Source organism: Eucalyptus grandis, chromosome 9, assembly GCF_016545825.1.
Source record: "Eucalyptus grandis isolate ANBG69807.140 chromosome 9, ASM1654582v1, whole genome shotgun sequence".
NCBI classification, from domain to species: domain Eukaryota; kingdom Viridiplantae; phylum Streptophyta; class Magnoliopsida; order Myrtales; family Myrtaceae; genus Eucalyptus; species Eucalyptus grandis.
In genome coordinates this window covers 11,622,037-11,648,081 of record NC_052620.1, presented here as the reverse complement: position 1 = coordinate 11,648,081, position 26,045 = coordinate 11,622,037, and the positions used below count along the sequence as shown (strand labels likewise).

General features: G+C 41.4%; 1 protein-coding gene across 1 annotated transcript; it reads right to left on the bottom strand.

The window, feature by feature from the left end:
- Window positions 1–20,286: 20,286 nt before the first annotated feature.
- LOC104418294 (scopoletin glucosyltransferase) lies at window positions 20,287–22,204 on the bottom strand. The gene is given in 2 exon segments (XM_010029596.3): window positions 20,287–21,622; window positions 21,625–22,204. Coding segments are annotated over 2 exon segments (1,464 nt in total). The 5' UTR covers window positions 21,980–22,204; the 3' UTR covers window positions 20,287–20,513.
- Window positions 22,205–26,045: the final 3,841 nt, after the last annotated feature.

Genomic DNA, 26,045 nt, shown 5'->3' with positions numbered 1-26,045 from the left:
CACAAGTATTTCAATTTCAACATGGTACTTGATACAACAATATCAGGGTCTCAACCAGCTTTTTAATGTCATATAACATGCCATATGTCACCACATATGCAACAAAATCAACCACTCAAAACATTACATCACATGGAAGATTTCAAGGAGTTAAAACTCTAGGAAAATTAGTGAATGGTATAAATATATTCTGAAAACTTGACACATTATAGAAGAGACCTAAAGGCAGACATCTCATGAAAAACACCATACCAAAAGAATCTCACACAAAACAGTACGGTCCATGCATCACAGTCTTCAAAATTTTAACACTTAAGCATGCACAGTTTCGGAAGTAATTTAAATTAAATATCCAAATGAACTCCAAAATTCTGAAATTTTGATATGTTATATAAAAGTCCTAAAGGTAGATATCTCATGAAAAAATAAAAACTCAAATCGTTCTAGATTAATAGATATAGATGATTAATTCCCCATGTTCTCGGTGTCTTTTTTCCAGATTATCTTCTTTCAAAGGAAACTCATTTTACCAACCTACATATATCCGTTCATTCTAAATTTTCAGTATGTTATACTTTATAATATTACCTACAACTTTCATTAAGAACACACGATCAAATTTTAACTGGATAATTTTATAAAAATCACAGAATCATACTAGGTTGAAGTAGCATTTTCCCAGATCCAGTTTCTTCAAAAGACAATGATTTAACCGTCCTATTTTTGTTCATTTCCTCTTAATTTTTTATATTTTTTACCTCAAGAAGTAAACTACAACTTTCATTAAGAACTCAAAGTGAGATTTTCACAAGAAAGCTACTTTACAGTCCACGAAATCACTAAAGGTCAGCACAACAAATTCCAGATCTAATATCTCCAAAGGAAAATCGTTTCACCAGGCAATCCTTGTCCGTTTTGTCTCAAATTTTAGTATGTTATCTCTCAAGGTGTTTTATACAACTTTCATGAAGAAATCAAAGCAATATTCCAACTAAAAAGTCGCATGCATCTCACAAACTCGTGAAGGGTCGGACTGATTTTTCCAGAAACAGCATGCTAGGTCAACAAATCTCTCCCCAAAGCTCCGAAATTTCATCACTTCCACCACAACCAAAATTCACCATTTTCTACACACACATCACAGCAAGAAAAGGGTAGGTTTTAGGACTCTACTTGCCTCGAATTTAAGCACAAAACAGCGACAAACAGCCTGGCAAGGCGGCGAACGAACGGCGACAAGCTAGGCGGACGATCAGCGAACGGACCTCCCTCTTCTCTCTCGCACGCACGGTATCCCATTTCTCTCTTCCTTTCTTCCTCTCCTTTCTCTCTTTCTCTCCTCTCTCTCTCAAACGACTCCCTCTCTTTCTCTCCCTTTCCTCGCTTAATCCGCCCCCTTCTTTCCCTCTAATTTCCTTCCCATCATCATTAGCCATCATTTGATTATGCATGGCTTGCTACACTTGGCTACTAGGAAGGGACACTTGGCATTTTCCCATGCAAGAGGGCTTCATCCGGCTGGGCTTGGGGCCAGCTTGGTCGACGGCCCAATGGGGCTTCATGGGCCGGCCTTTTGGCCTACTTTAGGCTCAACACTCTTGGGCCTAAAGTCCAAACTTAAATGGCCCAAAATTTTCTTAATTGAGTCCATGTTTACTCTTAGTAATTTACCTTAATTCTCTCTTATAAATATCAAATTATAAATTCATATGGCCATAAACTTGTAATCACAAATCCATAAATTTCAATTTATTAAACACATGGCCAATGATACAATTTTCTTTCCTATCAAATAATTATCCATTAAAAGCTTGACCATAAATCTCATTGCAAATTCTGGATCAAATGGCTACAATATAACTTGATGGTACTGCCATCACCTATTCATAGACTTTAATGCTTCTAGAGATTGCCATGAATTTTGGGATGCGACAATATGCGTCCCGTCAGTTGAGACCTGATGAGCTTAATTACCCAACACATGACTTAGAACTCGCAGCGATTATATTTGCTCTGAAGATCTAGAGACATTACTTATGTGAAGAAAGATTCCAGATTTTCACTGACCATCGAGTCTCAAGTATTTTTTTTCTCTCGGAAGGAGTTGAATATGAGACAATGTCATTGGATGGAACTTTAAGGACTACTATTGCGACATTATGCATCATCCTGAAAAAGCTAACAAGGTCACAGATGCATTGAGTCGAAAGTCTTCGATTGCGCAGATGGTGATTCATAAGTGGATCTTAGTCGAAGGAGCCTGAGATTCAGTTTTCAAATTTGAGGTTGGCCACCTTTCAAATCTTATAGCTACCCTCGAATTGAACCAGTACATATCGGAATTAAGACACTACAGATGACAGATTCGGAGATCTAGAAGATTCTGCAAGAGGATGCAGAAAAGAGAAAGACTGATTTCCAAATTTATGAAGACAGAACACTAAGGTTTCATGGATGATTGTGTGTACCTGATAATGCGGAGCTTAGAGAGGAGGTTTTTTCATAAGCTCATCGTAGTAGTTACAGCATTTATCCAGGCATTACGAAGATGTATCAGAATCTGCGTCAACACTATTGGTGGATCGGTATAAAGGCAGATATCGCCAAGCATGTCGCCAAGTGTCTGACATGTCAGCAAGTGAAAGCACAGCACCGTAAGCTGGGAGGATTGTTGCAACCTCTTGAGATTCCCGAGTGGAAATGGGAACACATCACAATGAACTTTGTGATGGGCTTACCAAGGAGTCAGCGAGGTAATGATTCCATATGGGTTGTGGTTGACAGGTTGATGAAGTTTGCTTACTTTATCGCCATATGAAAAGACTTTGCCTTGGATAGGTATGCAGAGTTGTACATGCGTCAGATAGTTTGACTTCATGGAGTGCTAGTAACAATTACGTCGGATCAAGACCTGAAGTTTGCAGCAGCCTTTTGAAAAGTTACAGACTACCTTGGGAACAAGACTGCAGTACAATGCGGCATATCATCCTCAGACGGATGGCCAATCTGAGAGGATGATTCAAACCCTCGAGGACATGCTGCAAGCTTATGTGTTGAACTTTAAAGGAAGCTGGGAGGAATAGCTTCATCTAGTTGAGTTGCATACAACAACAGTTATCAACAGAGTATTTAGATGGCACCATTTGAAGCATTGTATGGCAGAGAGTGCAAAACTCTAGTTTGTTGGGATGAAGTCGGAGAATGGAAGATTATTGGCCCAGAGTTAGTTCAACAGTCAGTGGATGCAGTCACAATTATCCGAGAAGGACTCAAGACTACTTAGAGTTGTTAGAAAAGTTATATAAATAAACATTGAAGACAATTAGAATTCCAAGTTGGAGAACACGTCTTCCTTAAGATGTCACCAAAGAAGGGGTACTTCACACTTCAATAAGAAAGGGAAGCTGAGTCCAAGGTATGTTGGTTCCTTTAAGATTTTGGAGAGAATAGGGACTTTGGCGTATCGTCTTGCATTGCCGCTGAGACTGGCACAAGTGCATGACGTCTTCTACATGTCAATGTTAAGAAAGTATAAGTCTAACCTGACCCACATGCTAAATTTTGAAGAATTAGACGTGGACGATAGAGTGTTGTACGTGGAGAGATCAATTCAGATTATGGATCGAAAGAACAAGTGCTTCATAACAAGATGATCTCATTAGTCAAAGTGGTCTAGCAACACCACGGGACGGAAGGAGTAACCTGGGAAAGTGAAGACTCGGAGAGACACAATACCCCCACCTTTTTAAATAAGATTTGTAATAGTTTAAATTTAGAGAATGAGATTTTTATAAGAGGGGAAGAGTTGTGACATCCTGATTTTTTCGACCCTATCCCGATAATATGAATTGGGCTTTTCATCAACACGCTTATGGAATTTTTCTTTGAGTTGATCACTCACGAGATAACTAATCTATCTGGTGAAGCCGTTAAGGGATATAAATGCAAACCGATTAGAGACGAAGATAGGTCAATACGGCACCGTTAAAATCGATTAGAGACCGGAGATAGGTCGATTCGACATAAGCATGTAATTAAGTTGTTGGGTGATTTCACCTTATTGCAAAATTCATGTCGAATGGCACTAAACCAATTTTTCAGTCGATTTTGTACCCTATGCCCATAGTTGAAACCTTGAGATTTTTATGACAATCAAGAGTCGCTAATGTGTCGAAAATGCACAATGTGGATTGAAAATAATCGACCACAAGTCAAATGCGCTAAAAAATGTTAAAAGCTACCCGGTAGGTTAGGTCACGCTAAAATTGTGTTCGATCGAAATTAACCACGAAATTAAACCCGGTTTCAAGAATCAAAAGTTCTGGCGTGTCACAATTTTATTTTTAAGATGTTAACTCATCCTTTGAAGAATTTTCGACGAGCCCGGATTTTCGGCGAAAAATCAAAATTCGGCAAAATTGGATCAAGAATTCGAATGGGCCTCTTTGAGTGGATTTTTGGCCTACCAAAGTGAAGTAAAGTGAGGGAAAATGGTGTAAATTTGTTTGGGCTGTCCCCTTTGCGTTTATGGTCACCAAATTGGAGTTAATTGGTGTGAATTTGAGTGGATTTATGAGGGAAAGACATGAAATTCATAGAGCTATGGGGGTTGCAACATTTGGGCATCAACCATGGCTTGTTGGAGAAGATTTGAAGGGGAAATGGCTACTGGATCAAGACTAAAAACTTTAGGAGCTTCTACTCAAGTGTTTAGGATATTTTGGGTGGACTTTGAGGACTCATTGTCCCCACCTTCCCAGCAGTAGCCCTATCTTCTTCTTCCTTAGCTTCTTCTTCATTTCGATCTCTCTCAACCTTCATTTCCAAAGAAAGCAACTAGCCACCACCCCTGCAAGCCTAGCCAACCACCACCAGGCCTCACACAGTCCGCTTGAGCAGCCTGCATGTCCACCGGTCACCCACGAGCCCATCCTTGTCCAAGCTGAGCTATCGCAAATCCAGTCCGCTAGCTGTGTGCCCGCCATCCAGCTCCCTAGTTCTTGTCACAACCTCCAGTTGCCCCTACCATCTACCTAAGCCATTTCAGCTACCAGCAGCAGCTCAGCTCGACCAGGTCGCCGTCCACCACCCTCCTCTCCTTGCACAAGCCCTCGGTCCAGCTCAACTCAACAACAAATCTCAGCTTGGGTTGAGACTTGTTGGCTGGTTTTCAGCCCTTTCCAAGTCTCCTTGGGTGTTGCCGTAGACTCGAGTTGTGGTCGTCGTTGCGTCGTCGTCGCTGTGAACCGATTTATTCGCTAATCTAGTGAGTTTACATTCTAAACCTTAATTATGAGGTTAATTATGCTTAAGGTGGATTAGTGAGTTAATGAGGGATTAGTGAGGGTTAGTTCTTATAACTAGATTAGTTAGAATAAATTAGTTACCGAGACTAGGTGGTTAGATTATTTAGTTAGGTTATTTAGATTAATGTAGTTAGTTTAGCTTAATTAGTTTAGTTAGTTAAACTAGATTAGCCTGGTTAGGTTATGTACATTTAATTTAGTAGTTTAATTTAATTATTTTGTAATTTATTTAATTAAATTAAATTTATTTAATCATTTATTAATTAGTGGAAATTTACCGGGATAGCCAGTCGTCAGAATTTCATGCTGATTGTCGTGGTGTAGTTGGTTTGTGCAATTGAGTGCTAAATTATGCAATTGGATGCTGATTGATAATTTTGATTTATTACTTCAAAAAAATGCAACTTTGGTATTTATTTTAAAAAAAAAAACGAGTATCGGTTTTGACACCAAAAATCTTTTTATGTATATAAAATTGTGGGATTTTTAAAATAGATGATATCATAATTTATGGGTCAATCTGACCGTGTGCCCACGCACAATTATTTTACCGGATGTTTTTAATATGAAGAAAAATAGGTCAAGTATATTATTTAAATTGAGACATTTGAGTGCAAACCACGATGTCCTTAGCTGGGATTGGATATGCATGTGATCACTATGAGAACCCGTCACCCAATGAAGGTCGGGTGGGCAATGCTCCTATATGGAATGCCCCACATCAATGGATGTCGGATCACGGTAGAGGCCAGACCGATACTCCATTAGGAATGACGTCTAGAGGTAGACATTGCCGTGCTCGATGGGGTTAGACGCCGGCTATGCCAGAGGACTGCCGACTGTTGAGTTGGAATTGACCAATGGGTCTTAAGAATTGGGACACGCGTGGATGATTGATATAACCGCGCCTAATTATCGAACGGAATTGTGTGGCATGAAATGAAACGTGTCATAATGATTTGACCTTATAATCGGTATCCCTGTGATTGATTGAGATATGAATTGAACTGTTCCAATTGTTGAGTGCAATTACATTAAGCATATGTTATATGAGTTGTACTAATATGCAAGAAGGGGCTAAGGCGAGGTAAATCTTATATGATGTGTGAATTGGATGCCTCTAGGTGTATTACCTTCCTAATCGGGGTTTAGGGTGTAGACTCACTGAGACATTGTCTCACTCTGTCGTGACTTACAATTTTCAGGTCCCTAGATGGAAGTACAACAGGTTTGATATGGGGTTATGTAGGTGATGGATTTTGAGCACACCTTCTTCCCTATTCTCGGGACCACCCTGACCCAAGAGCTAGTTGAGTCCGTGCTATGGGTCGATGAGGGCCTACCTCAATTGGTGCCTCACCGATTCAAAGCATGGTTCATTGGCTTTCCTCAAGGGGATCGGGAGGGTCCCGTTCAAGGTTTCGACGGGCCTCCCGTTGGGATCGGGGAGTGGGAAGTAGGTCACCCGATGGATCTCAACACTCCTAACAGTGTCATGGTGGACCCAGAGCCCATGGCTGTACAGCCCAGAGTTTAAATAGCTCAATAGCTCCTTTTTGAGTTAGACCCTTTTGTATATGACCTTATTTGTTTATAAAATATGTTTTGTTTAAATTGATTATCCTGTTTTTTTATCCCATGTTTGTTTGTTTGTTGTCTAGAGATTGTTTAATTCACCTCCACTTGTGCAATAAAATGAATGGGTCGGCAACGCGTCCTGGGAAGGTCGCAATTTGATTGACCACCGAGGAATGTATGCACGCTCGAGGTTTGGGACGTGACAGACGTCATTTGCCTTTGCGGAAGCTTGCCCCTACAGGCCATTGGTGAGGCTTGCCTGTGGCACCCCGAAACACCTAAGGTTGCCACAAGTACCTGTCGCTATACCTAATGAGTGCTAGTTACATCTCTTAGTAGAAGCATTTCAGTTCATAGGCATTTTTTTTTTTAAAACGGTCCCAGCGCAACTTATTAGCGAAAGCATAATTGAAATATCATAATCTCTCCCTCCAACTATCATGATACAATGCACACCACTAAGCATCATAGGAAAAGATAAAGCCGAGCCACTTTTATTTACATGTTTTCATGATGGATTTTTGGGTCGGTACAACCAAAAAGAAAAGACAAGATTTTAACCACCACTCGGCTACAACCCAAAAGATATCTCGACCCCTACATTTGATCACATGTCATCCTCTATCTATCAGTGTCGACTATTTCCAAAAAGAAACATCAGCTCTGTACCCCTCACGCGGTCATCACACCCATCCTGGCACGTCAGGCGGTGGTGGCGGCAACATCCCACTAAACACTCCATCTCAGCGAATATAAACCGACAGAAACTCCAGGATGACTGGGCCCTCAGCCAGGCCCACATTGTACGTGACCAGCACTAGCACTTGCACAAACGTCAGACCAGGGATGGTAACGCAGTCGATCTCCGTACACTCTACCTCCACATCAGATGGGAGGCCATAGAAGGTGCCCGCATGACGGTAGGGAGCGGCATCTTTCTAATCTGAAATGTTGGTCCCCGAAGGGGTGAGTACAACCACTCAACGGGTAAAAGATCCAGCAAACTACTCAATGCATCACACAAAACAATCAAGACATCATAGCATGGTTCATATCATTCATGCATCTAAGCATTAGTTACCTTGCAGTCCCGCACATGTCATCATACCATATATGCATATACATCCATGCACTCATCATCAAGCATTCATGCATAAACCATCATGCCATAGGTGCATATACATCCATGCACTCATCATCAAGCATTCATGCATACATGTTACCATACCATGCATGATTAAATTCCAATTTCCAAATTTTTATTCTTTCAATTTGGGCCGCCACATTTCTCTTTCCTGGGACCAGTATTTGCATCCCACATTTATCACTCGCATCCAACTTGGCATCGCAAGGAACCTCCGCACACACACCTCCGATCCGGCACATTCTCGTACCCAACCGGCATCACGAGGCATCCCCGGTTCACACCTCCGGGCTTTCGGCACCCCCACATCCCGGGCATCTCGAAACTCCCGAGGACATCCGGCACACACCCTCCGGGCATCCGGCATTTACACTCCCTAGCTGGGCATCCCGACACTCCCGGGGCATCGTCGGCTCACACCTCCGACGGCATTCTCATTTATCATAGTTCACATTCACATTTATGGCTCAATTTCAACATGGCATATGATATGATGGCAACAAGATCATTTTCAGCATTTTGATTCTTATATGTAGTTCCAAATATCATCACATGTGCAGCAAGATCCAATCACTTATGACAACATAATCCATGAGGTCCATACAACTTAGAATAATCCATACATCATGACTTTTGAAATCTACCAAAATCCAGCTTGCACAATTTCAGAAAACATATTAATTAAATACCCACATGATCTTAAAAAATTATGAAATCTGAACATGTGTTATCCAAGACATAAAGGCAGCAGCTCCATGAAGAACACATGCCCAAAAGAACTTCACACAAAAAGATATAGCTCACACATTACAGCTTGCAAAATTCGGACACATCAGATTGCGCGGTTCTTGAAATATTTTAACTTAAATACCCGAATGACCTCCAAAAATTATGAAATTTTACCAGATGATATTCAAGACCCTAAGGTAGATTTTTCATGCAGACATGAAGGCCAGATTCGTCCTAGATAATTAACTATGGACGGTCGAAGTCCCTGTTCCTAGTACCGAACATTCCAGGTTTAGCCGTCTCCGAAAAATCAAGATTTCACCAACTTATCTTCCTTCGTTTCCTCTGAATTTTTGACACGTTTTGCCTCAAGAGGTCCACTACAACTTTCATTAAGGAATCCAGGTGAGATTCTCAAATGAAATTCACTCTATAGTGCACGAAGTTTATTCAGTACAATCATTTCCAGATCTTTTATCGTTTTCAAAGGTTCCAAAACGTTTCACTAGGCTAAAATTGTTATTTTTACCTCAACTTTGAGTATGTAATTTTTCAAAATGTTCTCTACAACTTTTGTGAAGAGGTAAAAGTGAAATTCGCAGTAAAAAGTTACATGCAACACACAAAATCACCAAGAGGTCAACAAAGCAGTTTTAGATCTAGTATCTTCGTAGAAGGAGGGTTTCACCCATAAAAAATCCGTCATTTTGTCTCAAATTTTAGTAGGTTATACTATAAGATGTTTTCTACAACTTTTGTGAAGAAGTCGAAACCAAAATCCGACTCCAACCTCGCATGCAAGCCTCTACAACATTCTGGATCAGGCTGTTTACTCGAAAATAGATTGCTATTTCAACACAACACCCTTACCACTTCGGTTTTCACACCCTAGGCATCCGAAATTCATCACCTTTCACTAGTACTTCCTAGACATAACATGCAAGAGCAGATTAATGGATCTAACTTGCCTCCAAACCGAGCTATGGCGAGCACGACGGCGGCAAACAACGAACGCACGGGCGGCTGCGGGCGACGGACAAGTGGCTTCCTCCTTTGCGCGGCCTCTTCCTCCTCACTCTCGGTTCCCTCACTCTCTCGACAGCTCTCTCTCTCCCTCTCTCAAAACCGGTCACTCTCTCTCTCTCTCTCTCTGTCTATTTCCTTTTCTTTTTATTCCATCATTTGCAATCATTAGGAGCCACCCAAAGTGGCCAATGGGTGAAGCTCTCCTTTTGCCACTTGGTAAATCCCATGCATGATGGGCTTGAAGATGGGCCGGCTCCTCCCCCCTTTTGGTCGACGGCAACCCCCTTCATGGGCTTCATGGCCAAGCCAATTTGGCCAACTTTAGGTCCAATACCCTTGGGCCTAAAGTTCAACCTTAATAAATTCCAATTTTACTTTTTAACAATTCATCTTAATTCCCTCTTTTATAAATTTCAAATTCTCAATTTCATATGGCCATAAAACTTGTAACATTTAAACTATAGGGATCAAATCTATGAGGTGCATAGCCAAGAACAAATTCTTCTTATCAACTTATCCAATAATACTAATTTTAATAACTCATGAACACAAGATACATAACACTCGGTCTTAAAAGTAAGTCAATAGCTAAGGCATAACCCAAAGGCAAATTTCATTACCTAATCATAGACTTTAATACATCTAGAGGTTGCCTTGAATTTTTTGGGATGCCACAATTCTCCCCTCCTTAGAGAATTTCATCCTCAAAATTAGACACCACTCATGCCCTTTTGAAACAAGTAGGGGTACTTTTCCTTCATCCGATCTTCACTTTCCCATGTGGCTTCCTCCATATCATGATGTCGCCATAATACCTTAACCAGTGGAATTGTCTTGGTCCTAAGAATTTGTTCCTTCCGATCCAGTACTTGCACAGGCTCTTCAATGTACCTCACTTTCTCATCCACTTCAATGGCTTCATGATCGAGTATGTGACTAGGATCCGGCTAGTACTTTCTCAGCATCGATACATGAAACACATCATGCAAATTTCCCAACTTAGGAGGCAGCGCCAAACGATAAGCTACATCCCCTATTCTTTCAAGTATCTCAAAAGGTCCGACAAATCTAGGGCTTAACTTACCCTTCATTCCAAATCGAGATATTCCTTTCATTGGAGATACCTTAAGGAATACATGGTCTCCTATACTAAACTCCAAAGGCCTTCTACGCCTATCTGCGTAGTCTTTCTACCTACTCGAGCTGCTTTTAAGCCTTTTCGATAATTTCAACAACTTCGGTGGTAACTTGTACCATTTCAGTCCTGTCAATTTCCTTTCACCTACTTCATCTCAACAGACATGAGTCCTACATCTCCTCCCATATAATGCTTCATAGGGAGCCATGCCTATACTTTTTTGAAAACTATTTTTATAAGCAAACTCCACCAAATGCAATCTTTCATCCCAATTTCCTTTGAAATCAATTACACAAGCCCTCAACATATCCTCTAATGTCTGGATTACTCTTTTTTTTTGTCCATCTGTCTTAAGGTGAAAAGCAGTACTAAACTGAAGTTTAGTTCCTAACGCAATTTGAAGACTCTGCCAAAAGTTCGAAGTGAATCTCGAATCCCGATCTGAGGTAATAGTTACTGGAACACCATGTAAGCGTACCACTTGACTTACATATATATCCGCATATTTGTCCATTGGGTAGTCCATACGAACCGCTAGAAAATGAGCAAACTTAGTCAAACGGTTCACTATAACCTAGATAGAGTCATGACCACTTGACGTCCTCGGTAATCCTTGTATAAAATCCATTGTTATATGCTGTCATTTCCATTCTAGTATGTCTAATGGTCTCAAGAGTCCCGCAGGTTTACAATGTTCTGCTTTTACTTGTTGGCACGTCAAACATTGAGAAACGTGCTTAGTCGTATTTGCTTTCATACCGTTCCACCAAAACTGCTGACGTAAGTTCCTGTACATCTTTGTACTACCCGGATGAATACTATAATTACTCTTATGTGCCTCCAACAGAATTTCCTTCTTTAATTCTTCATTGTCGGGAACACAAAGTCATCCCTAGCATCTTACCACTCCATCTTCAGAGATTTGAAATTCCGGTCTTTTCCCTAAAGACACTGGATCTTTCACTTTCATGATCTCCGGATCAGACTCTTGTAAGATTTTAACTTTATGAATAACTTCAGGTTCAATCCTTAATGCACTAAGCATACCGGTAAGACAATCTACTTTTAATTTAAACTTTGAGTCCGTTACGGAACTTTAACAAGCTCCATTTTGCCATTCTTAAACTAGCCATCTCCATAGCCGACTTACGACTAAGAGCATCCGCTACCTTATTCGCCTTCCCTGGATGGTATCTTATCTCACAATCAAAATCCTTTAACAATTCCATCCATCTCCTTTGTCTCATGTTCAACTCCTTTTGTGAGAATAGATATTTCAAACTCTTATGGTCCGTATAAATCTCAAACTTTTCCCCATACAAATAGTGCCTCCATATCTTCAAGGCGAACACTATAGCTGCTAATTCTAAATCATGCGTTGGGTAGTTCAGTTCATGGGGTTTCAATTGTCTAGATGCATAGGCTATGACCTTGCCATGCTGCATCAAAACACATCACAGTCTTTTGTGAGATGCATCACTATACACTGTATAACCATCAAGTCCATTTGGTATAGTCTGGATTGGAGCCGAGGTCAATTTCCTTTTAAGCTCTTGAAACTCCTCTCGCATTCCCCATTCCATTCAAATTTCACGTTCTTTCGAGTCAATTTAGTTAAAGGACCTGCCAGTCGTGAAAATCCTTCAATAAACCTTCTATAATAACCAGCCAGTCATAAGAAACTCTGTATTTTAGTAGGTGTTGTTGGTCTCGGCCAATTTATTACCATCTCAACTTTTGCCGAGTCCACTGCAATTCCTCCTCCTGATACCATGTGCCCTAAAAATATTATCTGGTCCAGTCAAAATTTACACTTACTAAATTTGGCATACAACTTATGCTCTCTCAGAGTTTGCAAAACTATCCTCAAGTGTTGTTCATGCTCTTTAGGTCCTCTTGGATATATCAGGATGTCATCAATAAAAACAATCACAAACTGGTCTAAATAAGGCTTGAATACCCTATTCATTAGATCCATAAATGCAGCTGATGCATTGGTCAATCCAAACGGCATAACAAGGAACTCGTAGTGTCCATAACGAGTCCTAAACGCAGTCTTAGGGATGTCTTCTTTCTTAATTCTTAGCTGATGGTATCCCGACCTTAAGTCAATCTTAGAGAAGACCGAACTTCCCTAGAGTTGGTCAAAAAGATCATCAATTCTAGGCAAAGGATATTTATTTTTAATGGTTACTTGATTCAATTGCCTATAATCAATGCACAAGCGCATCGATCCATCTTTCTTTTTCACAAACAAGACCGGTGCACCCCAAGGTGAAGCACTTGGCCTAATGAATCATTTGTCAAGCAACTCCTGTAGTTGCACTTTCAATTCCTTCAACTCGACTAAGGCCATCCTATATGGGGCTTTTGATATAGGTCTTGTTCCAGGCATTAATTCAATTTCAAACTCAATTTCTCGTTTTGGCGATATTCCAGGCAATTCCTCAGGAAATGCATCTTGAAATTCATTAACTACCCGAATTTCATCAAGCTTAGGCTCTTCCTTAGTATAATCTCTAACCATGGCCAGGTACCCTTGACATCCTTTGTCAAGTAACGCACAGGCTTCTATTGTTGAAATAAGTGCTACGGGTAGGTGGGTCTAACCTTCCAAAAATTCACAACTAGACTGATCAGGTAAGGTAAATTGGATCACTTTCCTATAACAATCCATCTTGGCCAGATACTTATGAAGCCAATCCATTCTTATGATAACATCAAAATCATATATGGCCATTACGACTAAGTCTATTTCCATATCCTTTCCTCCTATTGTTATCTTACAATTTCCACACACCAGTGTAGACAATAACATATCTTTTAAAGGTGTAGAAACACAAAGAGGCGTCTCAAGAGGCGTAGTTTCTATCTTATTGAACTGTCTATATCTTTCAGATACAAATGAATGCTTAGCACCCGTATCAAACAATGCATATGCCTTTTTATCATTTATAAGGATCGTACCTGAGATAACATTTTTGGAAGCTTCCACTTCCTCTTGGGTGATCACATACACCCTTCCTTGTGCTAGTGGCCTCTGAGGATTCCTTGGTAAGTTTGGTCTAGTAACACTTTGCTGTGGCTGTCACACCGAACCAATACTCACTTACGACCTTTCTTGTGGGCAGTTTCTCTTAAGAAGACCTGTCTATCCACAACCATAACATCTCAGTTGCCCATTGCAAGGTCCCGGCCATGTCGCCATCACACCTTCGACACTCTTCATTTCGATAAGGTGCCCTTTCTAAATTCAGGCTACCCTTGCCCTTTCCAAAGTTCCCAAATTGCCCTTCTTCTTAGACTCCCAAGTCTAACCTTGACCTGTATAGGGTCTTTTACCTCGTCTCACATCACCAAAAGACAATGGTCTCTTATTCTCCGAATAATCCCTTACCAGCTCCTGCTCCACCAACTATGCCCTTTCATAGATCTCATTATAATCTCTTATATTCGAAGGCACCAGTTGTTTCCTGATATCAGTCCTCAACCCTTTCAGAAACCTCTTAGCTTTCTCTTCTTGATCCTCAATTAGTCTAGGAGCATATCTTGACAGTTCAGAAAATCTTGCCTCATACTGGTCTACTGTCAGCTCCTTTTGTTCTAGTTGAACAAATTTTGTAATTTTCTTATCCTTAGCACAGTCAGAAAAATGTTTTCTGTTGAAAACTCTCACAAACTCTTCCCAGTTAACATCAGTACCTGGTGGGAAGATTGTGTCCCTCAAAGCTCTCCACCAAAACTTTGCATTTCCCTCCAGCTGGTACTCTGCCAAAGTTATTTTCTCAGCATCATTGCAGTCCAACAACCTGAAAATTTGTTCCATTCCATCAATCCAATGTTCCGCCTCCTCAAGACTTCCCATTCCACTGAACTTAGGTGGCTTCAGCTTCAAAAACTATTCCACCAGTCCTTGAGTACGGTGTTCTTCTCCAGGTTGTTGCTGCGCTTGTCTTTCCATCAGATTTCCAATATTGGCCAATGCTTGTAGGATGTCTTCCATTCGGGCTTCAGCCCTTCCGGCAGAGGCTTCAGCCCTCGATGGATGAGCACTTCCAGCTCGCACCATGACTTTCCTGCAAATTTCCAAGCATTGCCTCAAGAATAATCTGAGACTCATTGTCTCCATTCAAAGCAACTACTACTACTACATAAGTAACATATACATGTTACTGGTACCTAAAGACAACTCAAAATAGACTACTAGGGATCTACGAGTGAATACTCATCACCCGTTATTCAAAGTTAATCAATTATTCCGTTTTATATCCTATGGTGTGCATTGTCATCATGTTCCTCAGTTTCCAAGTGAGGCTCCTTATCACTCCAATCTATAACCATTGCTTTGATACCAAAAAGGGCGGCTGTGGCACCCCAAAACACCTAAGGTCGCCACAGGTACCTGTTGCTATACCTAATGAATGCTAGTTACATCTCTTAGTAGAAGCATTGCAGTTCATAGGCATTTTTTTTTAAATGGTCCCAGCGCAACTTATTAGCGGAAGCATAATTGAAATATCCTCATCTCTCCCTCCAACTATCATGATACAATGCACACCACTAAGCACCATAGGAAAAGATAAAGCCGAGCCACTTTTATTTACATATTTTTATGATGGATTTTTGGGTCGGTACAACCAAAAAGAAAAGCCAAGATTTTTAACTACCACTTGGCTACAACCTAAAAGATATCTTGACCCCTATATTCGATCACGTGTCATCCTCCATCTATCAGTGTCGGCTGCTCCCAAAAAGAAACATCAGCTCTCTACCCTCACGCGGCCATCACACCCATCCTGGCGCGTCGGGTGGTGGTGGCGGCAACATCCCCCTAAACACTCCATCTCGGCGAACATGAACCGATAGAAACTCCTGAATGACCGGGCCCCCAGCCAAGCCCACATCATACATGACCAGCACTCAAACTCGCACAAACGTCAGACCAGGGATGGTAACGCAGTCGATCTTCATACACTCTACCTCCACATCAGATGGGAGGCCATAGAAGGTGCCCCGCGTGATGGTAGGGAGCGGCATCTTTCTAACTTGAAATTTTGGTCTCCGAAAGGGTGAGTACAACCACTCATCAGGTAAAAGATCCAGTAAACTACTCAATGCATCACACAGAACAATCAAGACATCATAGTATAGTTCATATCATTCATACATCCAAGCATTACTTACCTTGCAACCCTGCACATGTCATCATACCATATATGCATATACATCCATGCACTCATCATCAAGCATTCATGCATATACCATCATGCCATAGGTGCATATACATCCATGCACTCATCATCAAACATTCATGCATATACCATCATGCCATAGGTGCATATACATCCATGCACTCATCATCAAACATTCATGCATACATGTTACCATACCATGCATGATTCAATTTCAATTTCCCAATTTTTATTCTTTCAATGTGGGCCGCCACAGTTCTCTTTCCCGGGACCAGTATTTGCATCCCACATTTATCGCTTGCACCAATCAGGCATCGCGAGGAACCTCCGGCACACACCTCTGGGCATTCAGCACACACACTCTGGCATCTCGTACCCCAACTGGCATCACGAGGTATCCCCCGACTCACACCTCCGAGCTTCCGGCACCCCCACATCCCGGGCATCTCGAAACTCCCGAGGACATCCGGCACACACCCTCCGGGCATCCAGCATTTACACTCCTTGGCTGGGCATCCCGACACTCCCGGGGCATCGTTGGCTCACACCTCCGACGGCATTCTCATTTATCATAGTTCACATACACATTTATGGCTCAATTTCAACATGGCATATGATATGATGGCAACAAGATCATTTTCAGCATTTTGATTCTTATATGTAGTTCCAAATACCATCACATGCGTGGCAAGATCCAATCACTTATGACAACATAATCCATGGAGTCCATACAACTTAGAATAATCCATACATCATGACTTTTGAAATCTACCAAAATCCAGCTTGCACAATTTCAGAAAACATATTAATTAAATACCCACATGATCTTCAAAAATTATGAAATATGAACATGTGTTAGTCAAGACATAAAGGCAGCAACTCCATGAAGAACACATGCCCAAAAGAACTTCACACAAAAAGATATAGCCCACACATTACAGCTTGCAAAATTCGGACACATCAGATTGTGCGGTTCTTGAAATATTTTAACTTAAATACCTGAAGGACCTCCAAAAATTATGAAATTTTACCAGGTGATATTCAAGACCCTAAGGTATATTTTTTCATGAATACATCAAGGCCATATTCGTCCTAGATAATTAACTATGGACGGTCAAAGCCCCTGTTCCTAGTACCGAACATTCCAGGTTTAGCCGTCTCCAAAAAATCAAGATTTCACCTACTTATCTTCCTTCATTTCCTCTGAATTTTTTATATGTTTTGCCTCAAGAGGTCCACTACAACTTTCATTAAGGGATCCAGGTGAGATTCTCAAAGGAAATTCACTTTATAGTCCACGAAGTCGCTGGAGTTCAGTACAACATTTCCAGATCTATCGTCTTCAAAGGAAAAATCGTTTAACTAGGTTACACTTGTTCCTTTTACCTCAAATTTGAGTATGTTAGTCTTCAAGATGTTCTCTACAACTTTCGTGAAGGGGTCAAAGTGAAATTCTCAGTAAAAAGTTACATGCAACACACAAAATCACCAAGAGGTCAACAAAACAGTTTCAGATCTAGCATTTTCGTAGAGGGAGGGTTTCACCCCTGAAAACTCAGCCATTTTGTCTCAAATTTTAGTATGTTATACTTTAAGATGTTGTCTACAACTTTAGTGAAGAATTCAAAACCAAAATCCGACTCAAACCCCGCATGCAAGCCTCTACAACATTCTGGGTCAGGCTGTTTACTCGAAAACAGATTGCTATTTCAAAACAACACCCTTACAACTTTGGTTTTTCACACCCTAGGCATCCGAAATTCATCACCTTTCACTAGCACATCCTAGACACCACATGCAAGAGCAAATTAATGGATCTAACTTGCCTCCAATCCAAGCTACAGCAAGCACGACGGCGGCAAACAGCGGACGCACGGGCAGCTGCGGGCGATGGACGAGCGGCTTCCTCCTTTGCACAGCCTCTTCCTCTTCTCTCTCGGCTTCTCTCACTCTCTCGACAGCTCTCTCTCTCCCTCTCTCAAAACCGGTCACTCTCTCTCTCTCTCTCTCTGTCTATTTCCTTTTATTCCATCATTTGCAATCATTAGGAGCCACCCAAAGTGGCCAATGGGTGAAGCTCTCTTTTTGCCACTTGGCAAATCCCATGCATGATGGGCTTGAAGATGGGCCGGCTCCTCCCCCTTGTGGTCGATGGCAGCCCCTTCATGGGCTTCATGGGCCAAGCCAATTTGGCCCACTTTAGGTCCAATACCCTTGGGCCTAAAGTTCAATCTTAATAAATTCCAATTTTACTTTTTAATAATTCATCTTAATTCCCTCTTTTATAAATTTCAAATTCTCAATTTCATATGGCCATAAAACTTGTAACATTTAAACTATAGGGATCAAATCTATGAGGTGCATTAGCCAAGAACAAATTCTCCTTATCAACTTATCCTATAATACTAATTTTAATAACTCATGAACACAAGATACATAACACTCGGTCTTAAAAGTAAGTTAATAGCTAAGGCATAACCCAAAGGCAAATTTTTATTACCTAATCATAGACTTTAATACATCTAGAGGTTGCCTTGAATTTTGGGATGCCACATCACCTAACTCTAGTAAACCCAACCCCGCTATCACTAGGTGAATTTTGGTCTTGCCCATCTGACCCATGTACACATAGTCCATTGCTCTAGAGAAGCAAATCAAGCCACATATTGGGTTGCAAAAGCATACCGAATCAAAACCTTCCCCCAACATGGACATTCAATCCCCCACAATCCCTTTGGAATATTTTGTGTTTGGACACCCACATGTTGTTTTCATGTTATCCTTGCTCTGATGAATGAATGAATGCACTATTTTAGACCAAAAAAATAAAAATTCAACTAACAAAATTGAAAAGTTTATAACTGAATTGACAAACGTGCAAAAGGTTTAAGACTTTTTGGACAATTTTCCCGAGTTGCGAAGGTTTTTGAATGTGAGATAACACCCTCGTGTGGTTGATATATTGCCATCACTTCCCCAGTGCACATATCAAAGAAACTTGTCCCTCCAAAGACTAGCATGGGAATTTTCAACCGAGCAACAACATTGGTAGCCCACCGAACAAATACATCTGCTACTAGAGAATTCGATCCCTAGTCTTCTAGGATATGCAACCTGCAAGATCGGTTCTTGGAGCAAGCACAAGGCCTTCCAGAATTTACCCACCAATTCCACCTAATTTTGGCTCGATATGACTGCATCTGTATTGTCCAAACCTTCTGGCAACCCTAGCTCAGTTGGATGTCAAACTCCAAACCCGATTGATTGATTCGTTCGGTTTGTTTCGAAAAAAGGGTCTCCCAGACAGCGGTGGTGATGGTGGTGATTTATGCGCCTCGAGTCACGAAGGTCTTGGCCATGTGCACCATGGGGATCATGTGGCCTTGGGCCATTATTTGCAGAAAGATAATGTGAAATCGGTTACGTCTATGCTTTGCTTCGTCTATGCAGATTGCGGAGTTTTAAGAAGCTACCTAACGTACTAATTTGGAAATATATGTCTAAGACCAAATATTGACGTACGCACCACAAAATACAGGAGAAGACAAGTCCTCGAAGGGATAAGCTAACTCATTCCAACTTCTATCACGAAAAGGGCAGTAAGAAATTTTGGAATCACATATCCTCAGGTACAAATCTGCGAGGAAGCACCAGAAATTTCTCCAAAATACTGAGGGTACCTAATCTATGAGTATAACATGCCTTAAACTTCTCACTATGTCAAAGTTTGATGTCAACAATTGTGGACTTTAGCCGATGACAAATGGATGTTGTCGATTTGGTTTGGGTTTAAAAACCTTCAAACCCAACAATGTATGAGGAAAATAACCTTGAGGACCAAAAGAATTGGTACCTCTCTATCTTCTCGTCTAGAATTATTGCCAAGTTGTATACATATCACAAGATCAATGGTGCAACAGCCAAATATGTCATTAACATGTGACGACTGACATAGGTTGAGTTTGTCGTCCTCTTCTTGTCTTTTCACTTTTGCTTGTCTTTCCTTTATTTTTTTGTCTTTAATGTGAAATACAATCTATGGAATATGAAGTTGCAAAGATCTCTCCACCTTTTGAGTCTCGAGGACAGAAAATTCAGGAAAGGGAAAGTACGCAGGGCATCTTACTGTTGAATTGCAACTACTAGACTAACTCTAATTTCTTCGGCACAAAAGAACTCAAGATCATGTATACTTTTCCTATTACCTGAAAAGAAATGAACTCACATCCTCCACATGGAATGATCACAACTCCTAGAATAAATTCCATGAAAAGAAACAACGATTCCAGTATTTTTTTCTAAGGTTAAACCACAACAGAATCTGAGATTGGAAGATTTCTATTTCTTCAGTTTTATTCTCCAGAACCAAATTTTCAAGATTGATTGCTTCAGGTCATCAATCAGATCTTGTTGTGAGCCGATCTCTGCAGTCTGAGCTCTTGAAGCAAAGCTCCCAAATCCGACCAAGAAGACCCACCTTCTTCCACAGCCCCTTTTGCCATCTCTGCAAGTGCTTTCACCTTCCTTCTCATTTCCTCTGCTTCCTCACGCACCAGGACTCTCTTCACTGCCTCCTCCACTCTCTCACTCTTCACGCTGTCCCCGAACAACCTCACCCACTGCTTCACCCCTATGTTGACCCCAATCTTGAGCACCTGGGTCACGAACTTCTCGTTGAAGAATTGCTCTGCTGCGACTGGCCAAGTCACCATTGGCACACCGGCCGTGACTGCCTCCAGGGTCGAGTTCCACCCACAATGTGTCACGAAACCCCCAATCGCCTCATGATCAAGAATCAGCACCTGAGGAGCCCAGCCCCTGATGATGAGGCCATTATTTTGGATTCTTGATTCAAACCCATCAGGCAACCACTCTTCTTTACCTTCTTCCACATTCGGGTCCTTCTTCACAACCCAGATGAATTGTTGACCTGATGCTTCTAGTCCGACTGCGATCTCATGGAGCTGAGCAGCATTGAAATTTGCCATGCTTCCGAAGCAAATGTAGATCACTGAGTTGGGTTGCTTTGAGTCAAGCCACTCAAGGCACTCGTGCTGGTCAATGGATGCTTGGTTGCCCCTGTGTGCCTTGTCCTCAGTCTCCTTATTGCACAATGAGAGCGGGCCGACGAACCAGGATCGTCTCCCTAGGAATGTCCTGTAATGGTCAGCATAAGCAGGCTCAAGCTCATAGAAGCTGTTCATGACGACTCCAAAGCTCCTCTTCTCCGATTCCTTCACCTCGTTGTAGAACTTGGTGAAGTCAGTCTCTTCCCTGAATAAATCTGGCAACTGCATCCTGGACATTGTGATTTCTCCAGGGAAGTTGGGGATGATGAAGGGCTCTGAATCGCATGACACCTTCTTGTGAGGCTCATAGAGCCTCACACATTCTGTGCCCGCAACGGAAAAAGCACTTGTCCCATTGAAAGCGAGCCTAGGGATTTTGTACTTGGCCGCTATCTCGGTTGTCCAGGGGAGGAACGTGTCTGAGATTAGACAATCAGGGCAAGTTTCTCTATTAGCAGCTCGAGCTGTTGGTCCAGCATCATGATAGCTCTCCTGAATTGCTTGCGCATTTCCACTGTAGTGACCTTGTTCAGAGAGTCACAGTCTTCTGGCAAGCCGACCTCTTTCAAGGGCAATGTCACTGTGACGACATTAATGTCGAAGCCCGAATCCTTGGTTTTTGCAATGGATTTCAAGAAGGTGGGCTCGTCATGGGGGGTGGTGATGAGGGTGGACTTGCAGCCTCTAATGGCAAAGAGTTTGGCCATGTCGATCATTGGGATTGTGTGGCCTGGAGCCATGACAGGGAAGAAGAAAATGTGAAGCTGATCGTTTTCACTATCCATTTGTCCTCTCATGAGAGTTTCTGCAACAGGAACGGATTCAGGAACGATGCTGGTGAAGCCCAAGAAAGGTTTGGTTGTGATGCTTACATTTGAAAGATGAGATTTTGCTTTTAGACTTCAAAACTGGGACAAATATATAAGGAGGGGTTTGGTAATAAGAATTGGGTGACGAGAGAAAGACAAGTTTGATTGCTGCTATGCTTAAGATGTTTGTAAACTTTCTGATTTGATGACCAGTTTCCGTGTTTGCCATGAATTTTAGTATTGCAAAAGAAAACAAAAAAGAAAAAAACAGCAGAATGTCCACTCAACATCCTTGTCCCAAACGATGTCATTTTGCCCCCAAATTTTACTTTTAAACCTTACCCAAAAGAAAAAAGAAAAGAAAAAAGAAAAGAAAAAACAGCTAAGTCTAGATTTGGAGTGATCAACAAAGATGAGTGGATATGAATGTCTTCCAGTCAAGAGTACATGATCTCTTGCATCAAGCACGCAAGTTGTAGGCCAATCAACAAAAAGGTTATCTACTTGTCGAGTTCTGCATAGACGTCATGCATGACCAAATTGCACATGATGGGGCCTCCCATCAGAATTGGCTGCGGGACATTCAATTTGGAAGACTTTCATTACTTTCTCTGCAAGGAAATGTCACTTCGGAATTAATATAACAAGATGCAAACATCTCAAGTGTCAAAACTTGATACAGATGGATACATAAGTGCCAAAATTACCAAAAGACACCATAAGTGCCACTTTTTTAAAAAATAGTATACTTAAATGCTAACCTCAAAGAAACTTGCCAAAAATCTGACGGTGCATTATTTAATTAATAAAACCAATCTATATTACTTGCTAGAATGTCCACTCAACATCCTTGTCCCAAATGATGTCATTTTGCCCCCAAATTTTACTTTTAATACAAATATTAATTAAATTAAATTTTGAAATAAAAGAAGAAGAGGGAATTGGATTTGGGGCTGTAAAGGCCATCACCACCGCCGCCCCCACCCCAGCCAGAGGCAATCCTTGGCCGCTTTGGGCGAGGGTCAATGGACCCCTCACTCAATTTGGATGATGGCCACGACCCCTCGCCCCAAATGTGAGCAAGCCCTCACCGATAATCAACCAAGTCACCGACCACTAGTCGAGGCCTAACTGTCATGCCCAAACTCAAGTACACGCACATCCCTCGGTGGTTGATGAAATTGCCACGTCTTAGGAAGCGTTGCTGACTCATTCATTTTATTGCACATGCACAAGCAAATAAACAAATGCCCTGATAGCAAACAGCATGGGATAGAAAGCAAGATAAAAAATTCACAACCAAAGCACGCTTTTGTAAACAAACTAGGTTTTTATACAAAACTAGTCTATCTACCAAAAAGATCAGCCCTCGAAAAGGAAACTATCGTATGACCCACTTGTTGAACACGTTCACCGATCCTTCGGACTCCATAGGCTTCGAGGGCGCCAGGTCATCCACAGCACCATCAAGAGGGTTAGCTGCATCCTCACCTAGAGCGGCGTTGACTACCACAACGAGGATCTCAAAACTCTAGAGGGGACCAACTCTGTATCCATTGAGCCCGCGAGGAAATCATGCCCTAAATCGATGAAGTAACCTCTGAGGTATGCCCTCATCGAACCGAGATAGTGGTCACTACGAGTTCATAGACCCAATGGCCTCCGGGAACAGAGAAGTTAGTTATCAGCTCAGTAACCCTCCAAGGTTGACCATAACATACTAAAGGGGCCACCATCTAAGGACCTAAAAGATTGAGCCCACGACAAGGTGAGACAATATCTCGGCAAGTTCATCCCTTAAACCCCGACTCAGGAAGGAAGTACGCCTAAAGACAGTTTATACACACAAAATAAAGGACTTACCTCACCTCAGTTCCCTCCTGCATGTTAGTACAATTCACATAATCAATCAATCAATCATTTCAATCCATACAATCAATTAATCAATCAATCAATTCAATCAATACAATCAATCAATCAATCAATCCATCAATCACAGGAGTCTCGATTATAAAGCCAAATTGTTATGAGACATTCTATACCATGCCACACAATTTTATCCCATAATCCGGCGCTTCAATTTCAATCAAATACACGTTCCAACATGATTACTACCCTCATAGGCACAAATACCAATGCACATCGATCTTCTAGCGTAGCCAGGCTTCATCTCACTCCTTTGAGCACGGCAACATCCACTGATGCACATCGGGGACAGCATTCTCGAAGGAGCATTGGTCCAGAATTTACTGCGACCGGCTTCCATTGTCCAAGGGGCATCCCATATAGGGGCAACGTCCTACCGAGGCACATTCGAGATAGGTTCACTTAGCCATCACACGATCAATCAATCCCGACTAAAGACATTGTGCTTTGCACTCAAATGCCTTAATTAAAATAATGACTTGGTCTATTTTCTTCATATTAAAAACACACGGTAAAAATAATTGTGTGTGGGTACACGGTCAATTCGAACAAAAAAGATTCATATCCTTCCTTTTAAAATCTCAATATTTGATATAGTATTTAAAATCATTTTTTGTGTCAAACTCGACACCCGAGATTTTCTAATTAAATACCCAAATATCCAAATTTTGAAATAAATACTCAAAATCATAATCACCACTCAATTTGCACAGATTAACACTCAATTACATAAACTAAGCACACCACTGTAATCAGCACGAAATTCCAGTCATCGGCTATGTGGCATCCTAAAATTTCATAACGAACCCTAGATACACCATGACCCATGAATAGGTGATGGAAGCACCATCGGACTATATTATAGCCATTAGACCAATGGATTGCAATTAAATAAGGCCGAGCATTGAATGGACTATTGTTTTGATTGGAAATATATCATATGCTCATGAGTGATCTAGATTGTGTTAAGATGAATTGATGAGAAATTTTCTATTATTGGCCATGTACCCTATAAGTTAGATTACCATCGATTACTATTGCAAAATTTTATGGCCATGTGAATATCTGTAATTAAGTAATTATGAGTGGGGATTAAGGTGGAAAATTAAGAGCAAGTGTGGGCTGATTTCTTAAGGCCCAAAACTGCCCAAAAATCGGCCCACATTTCCCCCACCATTCGGCCGACCAAGGCCGGCCCATTAAGGCCACCTCCTTGCATGAAAGTTGACAAGTGGCGAGAGAGATCAAGCAAGTGTCGCTGCCCCCATTGCCTCACCGGTGATCTTCATGCAAAACTAATTATTACCAGCAATTAAGAAATTAAAAAAAGGAAAGGGGGAGGCAGATTGATCGAGGGAGAACCACCGAGAGAGAGAGTGAGGTCGAGAGAGAGAGAGAGAGAGTGAAACCGAGACAGAGTTGTGAGGGTGCTTCGGTCAGGGGAAGAAGAAGACCAGCCCTGCCATGCGTGCGCCTGCTACCGCTGTCGACGCCGCCTAGCTCCGCCGTCAATTGAGCCACGCCCGAAGCCCCCAAGTCGCTATTTTTGCTTGCTGTGATTTCGTGAACTTAAGGCAAGTGAGAGTCCATTGATCTACACTTTGCTTGCTGTGGTTGTATGTGAAGTGTAATGGATGTTGGAAATGCTTGAGTTGTGATGCTGGATGCTGGAATTCGAAGGTATAGGAGTAGTTCTTCAAGCTAGCAAACTGTTTCATGGGAAAAACAGCTTGACCTTTGGAAACTCCGTGAATTTTATGTAATTATCTAGCCGAAATTTAACTTTGTGTCCTTGATGAAACTTGTAGATGACATCTTTAGGAGTAATATACTAAAATTTGAGAACAAACGGACAAGTATTGGTCGGTGAAACGATTTTTCTCTGAAATTGTTAAATCTGGAAATCGTTACCGAGGGTTAGGAAGAGTTATGGTGATTATAGCTTTTGATATATCATGAATCTGACTTTGAGTTCTGCACGAAACTTTTACCTATAGGTTTTTTCTATAACATATCAAAATTTCAGAATTTTTTGAGTTGATTTACGGTTTATACCAAACTTGTGAATAAAACTGTGCAATGGTGATGTTTGAAATTTTAAGGCTGTGATGCATGGACCGTAGTGACT